Here is a 13,222-nt window from a genome sequence, read left to right as displayed (position 1 = left end):
ACAAACAAGGGCACAGACTGTGCCTCAGATTGGTGAGCTGATGAACACCCAGCAGGGTTTGACAACATCAGCGTCGCCGTAGGACATCCTGTCCCCTTGACTTGTGACACAAAGGGCTATTTGCATCACCTCTTCCCTGTCAGCCACAGAACCCATCTTAGCTGGCTCAAATAGAGCCGCTATCAATGCTGACATCTGAAGGCTTGGGGTGTAGCTCAGTCTGAGTGCTTGCCTAGCATGCTGCAGGCCCTGGGTTCCACCCCCAGCACTGCAAACCAACTCCCCACAAACACAAATAAAAAGCCAAGCTCCAAGGCAAAGCCTGGAGTGGTAGGCAGACAGGGGCTGGAAGGGTTAAGCTGATCATAATTCTCCTCCTGCAGGATCCCCCAGTGCCTTAGTCACTTCCACTCCCACACAGGGCTCGGATTCTCATTCATGGTCAGAAATCAGGTGTCTGGTCCAGAAGGGATGCTTTTCTACTGAGGGTGTCATCCCCCCTCCCAAGAACCAGAGAGGACTGTTGACAGGAGGTGAGAGCAGGTGGGGCTCCTTTCCCAAGCTGTTTCCACAGTCGCCAGGGCTGGCCCAGGCCAGGCTACTGCACCTATCTGTCTGTCTGTCTGGCAGCTGTCAGTTCTCGGTGGCAGGCCTCTCTAGAGTAGCCTCTGGTGTTTTCATATTTGTGGTTATTGATTATTACTAATGATAGTGGCATTAATAGTCCTGCTGAGTTGACGAACATCGCAACTTTAAGGATGCAACTGGTGAAACCGGTATTGTGCCAGACAGAGCCTCAACCACAACCAGAAACAGGATGGCAGATGCTAACACCGATGATGGCCACTTGGATAAGCACCTACCAAGCACCAGGGGCTTCACCTACAGTTCCACTTAATCCTCAAACTAAGCCAATGATGGTCCAGAAGAGAAAGATGCTTTTACAGGTCACAAGCCAGAGCTCTTCAAACCAAGAGCTCAAGGCCTACTGGAAATGCCAGGGTCATGCCACTTCTGGCCCCAGCTGCATGTAGGACTCAGGAATGAAACCAGTGTGCAGATGGAAGGAGATGGTCTCAACAGCTGGGGTAGATTCACAGGGATGGAATGGCTGCGTGCGGTTCCAGAAGGGGACTATATCCCACACTAGGCAAGTCGAACACAGCATTGGAAGAATATATGTCATACCACCAGAAATGGGTATCAGATAATTGACCCTTCAGTTGTGACTGCTGATGTTTCAAGGATCGTGTTGTAAAAGAGAGGGGAAAGCTACATTAAATTCTTGAACTTTTCTTTCTCTTATTTCCAGATTTCTTTTTCTGGGCACTGGGGATTGAACCCAGGGATACTCTACCACTGAGCTACATCCTCAGTCCTTTTAATTTTTTATTTTGAGACAGGACCTTGCCTGCTTGCTTAGGACCTCACTAAGTTGCTGAGGCTGGCTTTGAATTTACGATCCTCTTGCCTCAGCCTCCTGAGTCACTGAGATTATAGGCGTCCACCACCATGCATAGCTATTACCAGATATTTTAATATTCATTAATATTAATATTTAATATATTTAATATTCATTCATCTCATACATGGCTGAGGATATCACTGCCTCATTATTACTTCCATTTACAGCTAGGGAAACTGAAGTAGAGAGAGGGACAGTAATTTGAAGTCACAGGGAGACTGTTCAGGGATGAGAATTTTGGAGGGACTGGATCCACTGGTCAAAGTGGGTCAACCAGCAAATGGGAAAGTACAGCTGATAAACACCTGGGTGTCGTAGAGACCTGTAATCCACTATCCCTATCCTAGGGGACTTCAAAGTTAGGTGTGACCCCAAGCCAGGGAACCTAACCATGGGACATAGGACATGCTGAGGAGCCAAGAAAGAAACCACCCAGGAGGTAACACTTATTGTACAAAGGTGTGACATGGGCTAGGAGAAGGGGCTGCTCACAACTGGAAGCTCCTCAGGCGGTGGCTCTGGGTGATAGAAAGCCTACAGGTGCTGGGCTTTGTACTCAGCACCTGTGTGCCCTGGACCAAAGTACTTTGACATCTATTAAATGAGGTGGACACAACAGGCCTTGCAGGGAGATTTGTAAGATTAGTTTTTTTTTTTTTTTTTTTTTGCAGGGGAAGGAGAGGTGTTGTCGATGAGCATTTGAAATCCCATTCTGTGGGTGGGCAAATCCACCTCATGATTCTCAGTGGGAAACAGCACTCTCCCCAAGCCCCAAGCCTTGCTTTCATAGCTTCCCTTCCAGTGAGAAGGAGGACAGGACTAAGCTGTCACCTGGATGCACCCTACCTTAAGTCCTGAATCACAGCCTGGGTCGCTGGACCCAATTCTGTGTTATTGTGCCATTCAAATTTAAACAAGGTCCTCTCTCCCGCTACACACAGCATGCTTGTCAGTATCTCAGGGAAAGGCCATTAGTGAGGAGCAGTGGCAGTGGCAATAGCAGCAACTAGAGGTGGCCAGTGGGGACAGAAAACTGGGGAGGCTTCAGCACAGCAGTCCCCCCCACCTTGGGGATCTATTCCAAGACCCATCATGGATGCCTGAAAGTCACGGGTAGTACTAAGCCCTATATAGACAACATCTTTCTTACACCTACATACCTGTGATAAGAGTTCATGTATAAATTAAGCACAACAAGACATTAACAATAATTTACTGTAAGATTTAGCAATCTCAGAATACAACAATCTTCCTTTCCTTATTAAGAAGGGAATGTTCACCTTTTCACCGAAGGAAGCAGTTCACAGCTTTCCTTCGTCCATTCTTAATGGCCAGCAACACTACTCTTGCATTTTAGGGCCATTATGAAGTCAAATAAGGGTTTCTTAAACATAAACACTACAGTAGCTGACAGTTGAACTGGTAACAGAGATGGCTACTAAGAGACTCATGGGAGAGGGTAGTGTATACAGCATGGATACGCTGGAAAGGGCTGATTCTTGTCCCAACTGGAATAGAGTAGGGTGGCTTGAGATTTCATCATGCTGCTCTGAATCATATGCAATTTAAAAACGTATAAGTTACCTCTGGAGCTTTCTATGTAAAGTTTTCAGACTGAGGCTGATTGTGAATAAGTGAAACTACAAAAAGCAAAACTGCAGATAAGGGAGGACTAATGTATTGAATTCCAGAAGCGGCAGTAAGACTGGCTGGGCCACGTCCTGCAGCGCATTATATTATCCTCCCCTGGTTGGCTTCATGGAATACTTTTACCTGTGGTCTAGTCTGCCTTGTTCCTACCTGACTTCTCAGGCTGGTTATATAGCCTCACATTACATATGTGAACTACCTAATTTCAAAAAATTTCCCCTACATATTCTGCTCAGTCTGTTGCCTTGGTGGTAGGAAGTGACGTGCTGTCAGTCAGAGACTAGAAAGCATGGAGCTGGTGGTGCCGTGGAGGTAGGTGGGGGCACCTCCCTAACACTCTCTGTTGGGAGTTTGTCGATGCTCATTTTGTGTATGCAAAACAGAGGGTGAACTTGCTACCTGTTGTTCCTGGGGAGATGTACTCCATGCCTAAAGAGTTTGAAGATAAATGACAGGAAAATACGCAGGATGTTGTAGCCTGCGATTTCTTGTACCCTTCAGTAAGATTCAGCAGCAAAGAAGGAAAAATATACGGCATTGCCAAGAAAGGCCCCTTATGGCACGTGGTCCATGCTGACTGGGAATCTCTTAACTCGCAGGCTTGCATTCTGGCACAGATCATAAACCACAAAAGGGCTTAGCCAAGTACCGGATAGTTACAGATGCATAATAAAAGAGAGCAGAGGTTCTTGTTATTCGAGGATGCCAATCTGGGAAAAGGGACACTTAAACCCATTTAAACAGGAATTTGACAGTACAAATTGGTGGGGTAAGAAATGGAAAGTCCAGTGGTCTATTTTCAGAATATAGTGTTTCATCTTAGATGTAAAATTACTGAGAGAAAATCAGCCAAGGAGGAAATAGAACAAATGGTTACCAGCACTTAACACCTGAGTGTGACAGATTCACAGTCCCTTGACAACCAGGAGGAAGGGGGAGGGGGCCTGCCTTACCAAACAGAGATAAACTCCATATGTGCCCAAATGCACTCAGTCCCACAAAGGCCTTCCTGCCACGGGAGAACAAAGGGAGGTGAGGACAATTCAAGGTGTATTTCTTTAAATAACCCAATAAGAGACAGTAAAACTAGGTGACATTAGGGAAGACTGTGGGCCCCATTTACTCAGCCAATGAGGACCTGGGGAGGTACCACGTGTTTAGGGGTAAAATGCTGACTGTGACATTGCTGGGGGTTGTCTGCTCGCCCCCAGAGGCCTGATCTTACAAGACCTTTGTCTCTCAGTCCAGGCTTTGGGTTTGGACAGGTGAGTGAGCCTCTCACAGAAAGTGAGCTTTTAGTTAGAAAAGATAAACATGTTGCAAAAGTTATTCCATTTTCTATCTCCTGTTTAGTAAAATAACAACTGCATTCTAATCCTGCTGAAAAAGAAGGAGGCCAACGTCTTTGGGTGTGATTTTTTTTCTGATGAGTGACATTTTTCCTTCCCATTTGATTTCCACCGCACGTTTATAATGGTGGTAATTTTGCAAAGAGCCAAGGGTCTTATCTGATCTTAGCAAATGGTCTCAGGAGAGGGAAGGGCAGGGTGTGAACAAGGAGGAAGTAAGTTGTTGGGAATTATAATAATAACGTGGATCAAATGCAGATGACTGAGCCTTGCACATTCTTTAGCTAAAATGATCCTATGAGGAAGAGGGAGACCCCATCCATATGAATCACTGACAGCAAGTCAGATGGGGTTTTTGTTACAGGAGCTGGTGTGTGTTGTGTGGTATACAACGAAAAACCAGTGACATCTTGCAGCAATCCCAAACCAAAGTTGCTTGCATGCTTATGCTAGCAAAAGTCCCTTTCAACGTATTTACATGGAGAGCATCAAATAGACAGGAAGTAATCAGATAAACATCCCTCCCGTGGGAAATGACAAGAAAGACCTTCAGGCTAGACTGATTCCTCTGGCCGGACCCCTTTCAGGTTTCAGATCTTGGCTGTTGGGCGCCTGGTTTGGCCACTCGGATTCCTAACTTCTGGCATTTAATAACTATTTCTCTTTCCATTACTTTTTGTTGCTTGGGAAACCCTCATGTTTCAAAAATATACACAAAAGAAAAAGGAAGAATATTTAATCACTGACCATGAGTAAATACTGTGGATATTTTGGTATAGACTTTCTAGTTTTTTTTTCTGTTCGTACGATTTAATTTATTATTATTATTATTTTTTTGAGAGAGAGAGAGAAAATTTTTTTAATATTTATTTTTTAGTTTTCAGTGGATACAACATCTTTATTTTATTTTTATGTGATGCTGAGGATTTAACCCAGCGCCCTGCGCATGCCAGGCAAGCACGTTACCGCATTAGCCACATCCCCAGCCCAATTTATTATTGTTTTTTAAAATGTTTTGGTGCGGGCTGGGGATGTGGCTCAAGCGGTAGTGCGCTCGCCTGGCATGTGTGCGGCTCGGGTTCAATCCTCAGCACCACATACAAACAAAGATGTTGTGTCCGCCAATAACTAACTAACTAAATAAATAAATATTAAAAAATTCTAAAAAAAATAAATAAATAAAATGTTTTGGTGGTATTGTATTGGAGATTGATCCCAGGGGTGCTCTACCACTGTACCACATTTCTTGTCTTCCCCCCCATACCAGGAAAGTCTTTACTCTCTTTTATTTCTGAAGGCTCTTTTTATTTTGAGACGGGGTCTTGCTACATTGCCAAGGCTGGCCTCCAGCTTGAGATCCTCCTGCCTCAGTCTCCCGAGCTGCCGGGATTACAGGCGTACACCACTGTGCCTGGCTCCTCTACTTTTAAACTTAACTAAAGCTAAATCATCCTGTGCCTATTGCTTGTCATTGGCTTGTTTCATAATGTCATTTTCTTGTGCCACTAAATAATCCCATCAATCAATCAAGCAAGCAAGCAAAAGATCAACCCTATGAAGTGGGTCTGTGAACCTGACAAAACCAAGGCTTTGAGGAGCCCCCCAACTGGAGGCTACCTGACAACGTGAGGGTCCAGATTGGCATCCAGAGCTGGGTGAGGGTCTTAGCTACCCAAGGGAAGGAGGAAGGTGCCCGAGGCTAGCTTACCCGGCACACGTACTGGCTCTGGGGCCCTGGGGAGAAGGTCTTGGAGCGGATGATGGTGCTTCCCCGAAGAAATGGCCCTGGCGATGGGGTGCCCACACGCCGGTCCTTGGGCCGCACCACTGTGGGGGATGGGGCCACCGTGTCCGTGTTGGTCTCTTTGTCCACCTGAGGAAGAAGTCGCAGGCTTGAGGATACCATGTCCACTGAGTGTCGGCTACCCACCCCGAGTCTACCCAGCCACTCTCCACCTGACCTGTGCCTCTTTGCCGTGGGCCCACAGGCACAGCAGGGTCAATCAGCCCAGTCCTGCCAGAGCGGTGCCCAAGGCTGGAGGTGCCCATTCTCATTCTTCCACCCGTGGCTGGGGGGCTAGCGGGAACCCCCAAATAAACTCACATGGTGAGGTACCTCGGGCACCAGCATCCTGGGCCTCATGTCCTCATGACCTATGTACCCCCACATTTTGACAAAGACATTCCCCAGCTCTCCACTGCCCCGGTCCAGAACCACAGATTTTTTTTTGAATTATAGAGGCCACTGCCAAGTTTCCTTTTTAAAAAAAAGCCAGTGGGTTTTCTGCTGTCCACACACAGCAATCCCAGGTAAAAGAAAAGCAAGCAAAAGCACTTAAGCTCAGGAACTCTGTTAGCCTGAAGAGCGCCGTGGTGTGATTTTGAGAAAGGTTCCCTGTCTGGCTGGAGAAAATGTAAAGGGGAGCTGGAAGGGGGGCTCAGCTTCTGCTCCAGCCACTTGTTCAGGTGCCTTTGGAGCACGTCACACCTGTAGCTCTACCCTGGGGGTCCTGTTCAAATGCAGTGGGTGCTGTAGCTGCAGGTTGGAGATCTCTATGGAAAGAGAATCCTGCTACAACACTCCAATGCTGCCAGAAAGCAGGAGGCAAAGGAATGTGGCTGGACTCCCTTTTCTCGTTGCCCTTTGGCCCCACCGAAATGAAGACATCTATTCTTTGGAAGCCTCTGAAACTATCTGCAGATTGGTATTACTGCGTCCATCTTAAAGTCGGGAAACAGAGGCCTGAAAGGGATGAAATCACCTGCCCCAGATGACAGAGGCAGGGAGTGACAAGGCCAGGGTTTGAACCAAGACCATGTGACTGTAAAGCTTGAGGTGCATCCAGAGAAACAGAGGAGCCACAGAGAGCAGAAGAAAAGAGACAGCCTCTCCTGGTTTACTGTCACCAAAATGACCTCAAGTCACTGGGGCAAGGGATGCTCCTTAACAATTTACTGCAGGTGGCCTGTTCTAGTAGCCTGTCCCTTCATGCTAGACGATGAGACCTTGCCCCAACCTTTTCTGATTGCCAGGGCTCAAAGGCTCTTCCTACCTTCAATGCCGGGTTATCATCTGGGGAGGCTTTCTCTGCAAAAAAATCTTCTTCTCCCTCCGCTTCCTCCCCCTCTTCGTCCTCCTCCTCCTCAGCCACAGCCTCATTCTCGCAGGTCTCCTCCTCGTACCTCCTGCAATGACAAGACACTGTGGTTATTATCCCAGAAGCCATGCTACTCACCTGCATCCAGGGGAAGTGCATCAGGAAAAAACTCCCAGGCTTTTTCATCATTGAGAGTACATTATTTTCAAAATCCCCAATTTAGGGCTGGGGATGTAGCTCAGTGGTAAACACCTATCTTGTATGCATGGGTCCTGGGTTGGATGCCCAGCGCTACAAGAATACAAAACACCCAACTGCAGTGAGGTGTGATTTATATATATCAGCAAAATGCATTTTCAGTGTACAGCTATCAAGTTTTGATCAGTGTACTCACTTGTGTAACCACCACCACACTCAAGATCTACAACATTCCATTGCTTTAAAAAATTCCTTTGCATCTTTCCCAATCTTCCCCCACCCCTGAGCAACCACTGATCAGCTTCTTATCATTATAGATTAGATTCTTCTACAGTTCCATGTAAGTGGAATCAGTATGTATTTACTTGTCTCTGGCCTCTTCTGTCAGTATAGCGTTTTGGAAGTTCCCCCAGTTCCTACAGGCATCGGTAGTTATTTTTGTTGATGTGTAATATTCCCCTGAGTGGATATGTTGCAATTTGTTTAGTTTTCCATCAGTTGACCCACACTTGGATTCCTTTTTGTTCTTAGCCATTATGAATAAAGCTTGTAAGACCATTCACATACATGAATTGTGGGCCGATACAGGTTTTAATTTCTCCTGGATATTATATGAATGGGCTGGAGCAGTTGAGGTGAAATGCTACAGTTCTGGAGGCTGAAGCCCAAGATCAAGGTGTCGGCAGGTCTGGTTTCCTCGGAGGACCCCGTCTTTGGTTTGCAGAGGACCACCTTCTTGCTGGGTCCTTACTTGCTCTTTCTTCTGTGCTCACACGTCCCTGGTGTTTGTGTGTACAAATTTCCTCTTCTTATAAAGACACCCGCCAGACTGGATTAGGCCTCACCCTTACTTTAAAAGCATCCTGTCACCTAGTTGCTTCTTCAAAGGCCCTGTCTGCAAATATAGCCACTGCCTGATGTGCTGGAGGTTAAGGTTCAGTGAATGAATGTGGGGAACTTGGTGCAGCCCATGACACATACATAATCAAGAGCAGATTGACCGGGTCATCCCGTGAATATAAGTTTATCCTTTATAAAACCGAAAGTGACTCTTCAAAGTAATTTTCTCGTTTTATACTCCCACCAGCAATAAAATGAGAATTCTGGCTCCTCATTAACACTTGGTCCGTCTGTCTGTCCTTCTGTCCTTCCTTCCTTCCTCTCTCCCTCCTGTGTTGGGGATTGAGCCTAAGATCTCCAGCGTAGCAGGCAAGAACTATGCCACTGAGCTGCATCCCAAATCCTTGTTGGTCCTTGAATTTAGTCATCTACTACACCTGGGTTATAGGAGATCATTCTATATTATGCACATGAATCCTTTGTCAGGTATTTTTATTGTAAAATATTTTCTCTAGGCCTGCGGCTTGCCTGTTCATTTTTTTTAGATGGTATCTTCCAAAGAGCAGAAGTTTCTAATTAGGTTGAAGTCCAATTTATTCATTTTCCTTTTACAGTGCTTTTTATGTCCAGAGAAATCTCTGCCTTCTCTGACATGGGGAAGAATTTCCTATAGTCTTCTTTTAGAAGTTTCACAGTCTCAGTTTCACTCAGGACCCATTTGTGTTATTTTTTGAACACGAGGTAAGATATGTGTCCGAGTTAACTTCTTCCCCACGGGGCTTCCTGTGCAGCACGACTGGCTCAAGAGAATCTTCTTGGCGACATCCTTTACAGCCGTCCTCTGCCCTTGGACTCCTGGGTGGGAAAGATTTAGTGTGACAAATGGATTTCCAGTGTTACACAGTCATTTATCTTGGGCCTCATCTTGACTTCTCAAACACGTATAAACCTGCCAGGCTTCTGAGCAGCATGACATGGGCTTGCCACGCTGAGCCCACAGAATTCTAGCCAGAAGCAGAGAATTCGACGAGGAGCTGGCTCATCAAGGCTGAGGGTGAACCTCAGATGTCCCTGAGGATTTCCCAACAGGGAGAAGGGATCCTGGGTCTCTACCACCAACCCTGCCATGCAGACACCTGGGACCTCAGCTGGGGATTCTGGCCACAGAGGGACCTGTCCTTCCCTTCTTGGCCCCAGCAGCTCCTCCATCTTCTCGTGAAGAAGACATGGAGCCTGGGAATCCATGGAAGCCCCTCTAGAAAGAATGCTGCATCCAGGGGAAGTGCATCAGGAAAAAGGTCAGCAGCAGAACTCGGTGCTTTTGGTGCTATGCTTCATGGTTCAACAGCGTTGGGAGAGCTCAATGCACTTCACAGACTCAAAAAGCGAGGGGCACAGACCCTCAGGTTCCATGTGCCAGCAAGGGCGCTCAGTGGTAGCATCAAGTTCCCAGGGGGATTTGTCCAAGCCCATTGAGGCTCGACCACGATGGCAGTCTCTTCCATTTAACTGAATCTGATCTAAACATTCCAGGTCAGGGGGAAAAGCCCACTCCATCTCAATGGCAAAGAGAAAAATTATTAAAATACACAACATCTTTTCACCCATTGCCATGGCAAAAAAAAAAAAATCTGATAATATCAAGTGCTGGTGAAGGTAGAGGAGACAGGCAGATCACGGGGCGAGCATAAAGGAGAGGAGGGAATGTATACTAGGAACGAGGGCTAGCGGCGTCTTTTAAAATAAAAAGTATACATATGCTTTATATTTATTTATTTATTTATTTTTGCAGTACTGGGGATTAATCCCAAAGGAGCTTTCTTTACCACTGAGCTATATTCCCAGGCCTTTTTTTCTTTTTTCTTTTGAGACAAAGTCTCAACTAAGTTGCTGAGGTTGGCCTAGAACTTGCGATCCTCCTGCCTCAGCTTCCTGAGTCACTGGGGTTACAAATGTGTGCCACTGCACTCAGCAGAAGTGTACATAATGTTGACTGGGCATGGTGGCACATGCTTGTAATCCCAGTGGCTTGGGAGGCTGAGGCAGGAGGATCATAAGTTCAAAGCTAGCCTCAGCAACTTAGGGAGGCCCTAGCACCTAGGTGAGTCCCTCTTTCAAAATAAGAATTTTTTTAAAAAGGCTGGGGATGCAGCTCAGTGGTTAAGCACCCCTTGGTTCAATTCCTGGTACCAAGAAAAAGGACTCATAATGTTGATTTAAGTATAGTAGTTCAATTAAATCGACCATCTGAAAGGGGGCAAGTTAAGGAAACTCTCAATCACTGCTGTGGGAACATTTTCTGTACTAACAGAGACATTTGGGAACTACTCTATCACGGCTACTATTGAAATATAAAACACGCATGCGCTGGGGCTCAGAAACACCACTTCATATCTGCCCTAGACAGGAACACACAAGTTCCTGAGAAGGTAAATAGGATGGTTCATCCGTCTAGCATGGTTGTGATTATATTCTATGTTTTCTAATAATCTTAATTTTATTTTGCTATGGCTCTTAAAACAATTATAATTCTCTGCACTAAACAAACCTAGGTAAGGCCCCCTGTCATCCCAAGGACTCGGGAGGCTGAGGCAGGAGGATGGCAAGCTTAAGGCCAGCCTCAGCAACTTAGCAAAAATAAAAAGGGCTGGGGATGTAGCTCCATGGCAGAGAGCCCTTGGATTCACTCCTCAGCCCTGCAAAACAAACAAACAAACAAACAAACAACAAAGAAACCTAAACAAATAAAAAGAGGGAGAGACATGCCATGCTGGATCCTTGGGCTGAACTGAAGAGTGTAAATTAGAAGGCAGAGCTGGCCTTTGGCAGAACTCCACCTGGGACTCCAGAGCTAGGCAGCCACCCTGGGACCCAAAGAAGCCTCCAGCTTGGGGGGAGATGGCCGCAGATGGACGGACCCGCGAGGCAGCTTGGGGGATCCCCGGGCCTCTTTGTGAGTAAGAGGCTGGGGAAGTTTGAATGGCAGGGGGTGGGGATACAGGGGGCCCCAAAGGGAGAGAGAACAGAAGGCGGTTGCTAGGAGACGGCTTGAAAAGTCGCAGCACAAGCTTGGAATTTAGCGGAAGCCACTGATCTCACGCCAGGGTTTTGGGAGACAGGTCCTGGGCCTATTTCTGGCATCAGATCTTGGGCTGTGTGAATTACAGTACAGGGTGACACAGTCGTGCCAGAGAGTAGGGTGGGGGGGGGGAGGCAGAGGCTGAGACAGTGTGGAGGACCCTAAAATAAACAAAAGATCCCACAAAAAATCCAGGAACCTTGCTGTACTCTTTCTCACAGGGAGAAACAGTCCAAGAGGACTAGTAGAGAGGTCAGCAAGCTACAGCTGGTGGGACAAGTCCAGCCCACTGATTTTTTCTGGATAGTCTAAGCTATGAATCGTTTTTATATTTTAAAATGTCTGGGAAAAAAAAATCAATAGGAGAAGACTAATTCATGGCAGGTGCAAGTGATATGAAATGCAAATTTCAGTGTCCGTAAATGACATGTCGGCAGAGCACAAACAGGGTTGCTGGTCTGCAGACTGTCCAGGGGCTCCCATGCCACAGAAGCAGTCTGGAGGCGCTGTGGCAGGATCCATATGGCCCACAGAGCCGACGATATTTGCCATCTGGCCTTTTCCAGAAAACATTTGGTGATCTCTGGAGTCAAAGATACGAAGGGAAGGCTCCTTCTGAGACCAAATATACAAAGTGGGGCTTAACAGAAAGATCATCCAAGAGTCAACGTACAGCTTCCTCTGGGTCAGGGTCTGTGTTAAGTGCTAACGTGCATCATTTTATGGACTCTGCAAAATCCCCATGATATAATGGCTATCTTTAAAATCTCTGCTGCACAGATGAGGAAACGGAGGTTTAGAGTGGTGGTCCTAACCAGGTGTGAGGTACACACCTGTCATTCTAGCCACTCAGGAGGCTGAGGTGGGAGGATCATAAGTTCAAGGCCAGCCTCAGCAACTTAGTGAGATCATATCTCAAATAAAAAAATAAAAAGTAAAAAGGGCAAGGGATGTAGCTCAGTGGTAAAGTACCTCTGGGTTTAATTCCCAGTATCAACAAAACAAAATAAAACCAACATAAAAACAACAATAATAAAAAGAGTGGTGGTCCTCAGCCCAGGCGGCACCTGTCAATCACTCAGGGAGCTCAGACCACACCCCAGACCCAGCATGTCCCAGGAAATTGGCTGAGCTAACCTCTGAATGCTTATCTGTCTGGATTCCAAGCACAGGAGCTGAAGACCAAACTCTACTTCCTCCCAGATGGCAAGATCCATAGGCAGTGGCCAATCCTGGCTGGGATCTCTTTGCCCTAATAATATTTTCTGTCACTTACTAAGTGTCTACTATACACTCTGTAGTTTGTCTTCATTAGTGGCTTCTCTTCCAGTCTTTTCCAGAAACCCTGGGTCTTAAGTATTTCCCCACCACCCCAGTTTTCAGGGGAGGCTCAGTCAAGGTAAGAGGAGGTGAGGGTAAAGATGGGAAGGAGGCATGGTTAGCTCCCACGGTGCTGGTGCTGCTCTGCTTCTGTAGTTTCTGGAGGTTGGCTGAACTGAGTCCACTTGCATCCGCTTTCTGCATGTGTGTTATTCTGCAGTAA

At 46.5% G+C, this 13,222-nt stretch overlaps 1 protein-coding gene across 4 annotated transcripts in view; it reads right to left on the bottom strand.

Moving 5' to 3' along the window:
• The window catches only part of Wwc1 (WW and C2 domain containing 1), a 142,937-nt gene that overhangs the window by 8,523 nt on the left and 121,192 nt on the right, over window positions 1–13,222 (bottom strand). For all 4 annotated transcript variants that reach the window (XM_046421352.2, XM_046421353.2, XM_046421354.2 and 1 more), the window contains 2 exons: window positions 7,518–7,650; window positions 6,173–6,337 (listed from right to left, as the gene is read on the bottom strand). In XM_046421352.2, coding sequence (XP_046277308.1) covers window positions 6,173–6,337; window positions 7,518–7,650 — 298 coding nt within the window. The remainder of the gene's footprint in view (window positions 1–6,172; window positions 6,338–7,517; window positions 7,651–13,222) is intronic.

The sequence above is a fragment of the Marmota monax genome, unplaced genomic scaffold (assembly GCF_021218885.2).
Source record: "Marmota monax isolate L192 unplaced genomic scaffold, Marmota_monax_Labrador192_F-V1.1 WCK01_AAM20220418_F8-fsc00084, whole genome shotgun sequence".
NCBI lineage: Eukaryota > Metazoa > Chordata > Mammalia > Rodentia > Sciuridae > Marmota > Marmota monax.
This window is presented reverse-complemented; position numbering and strand designations above follow the sequence as displayed.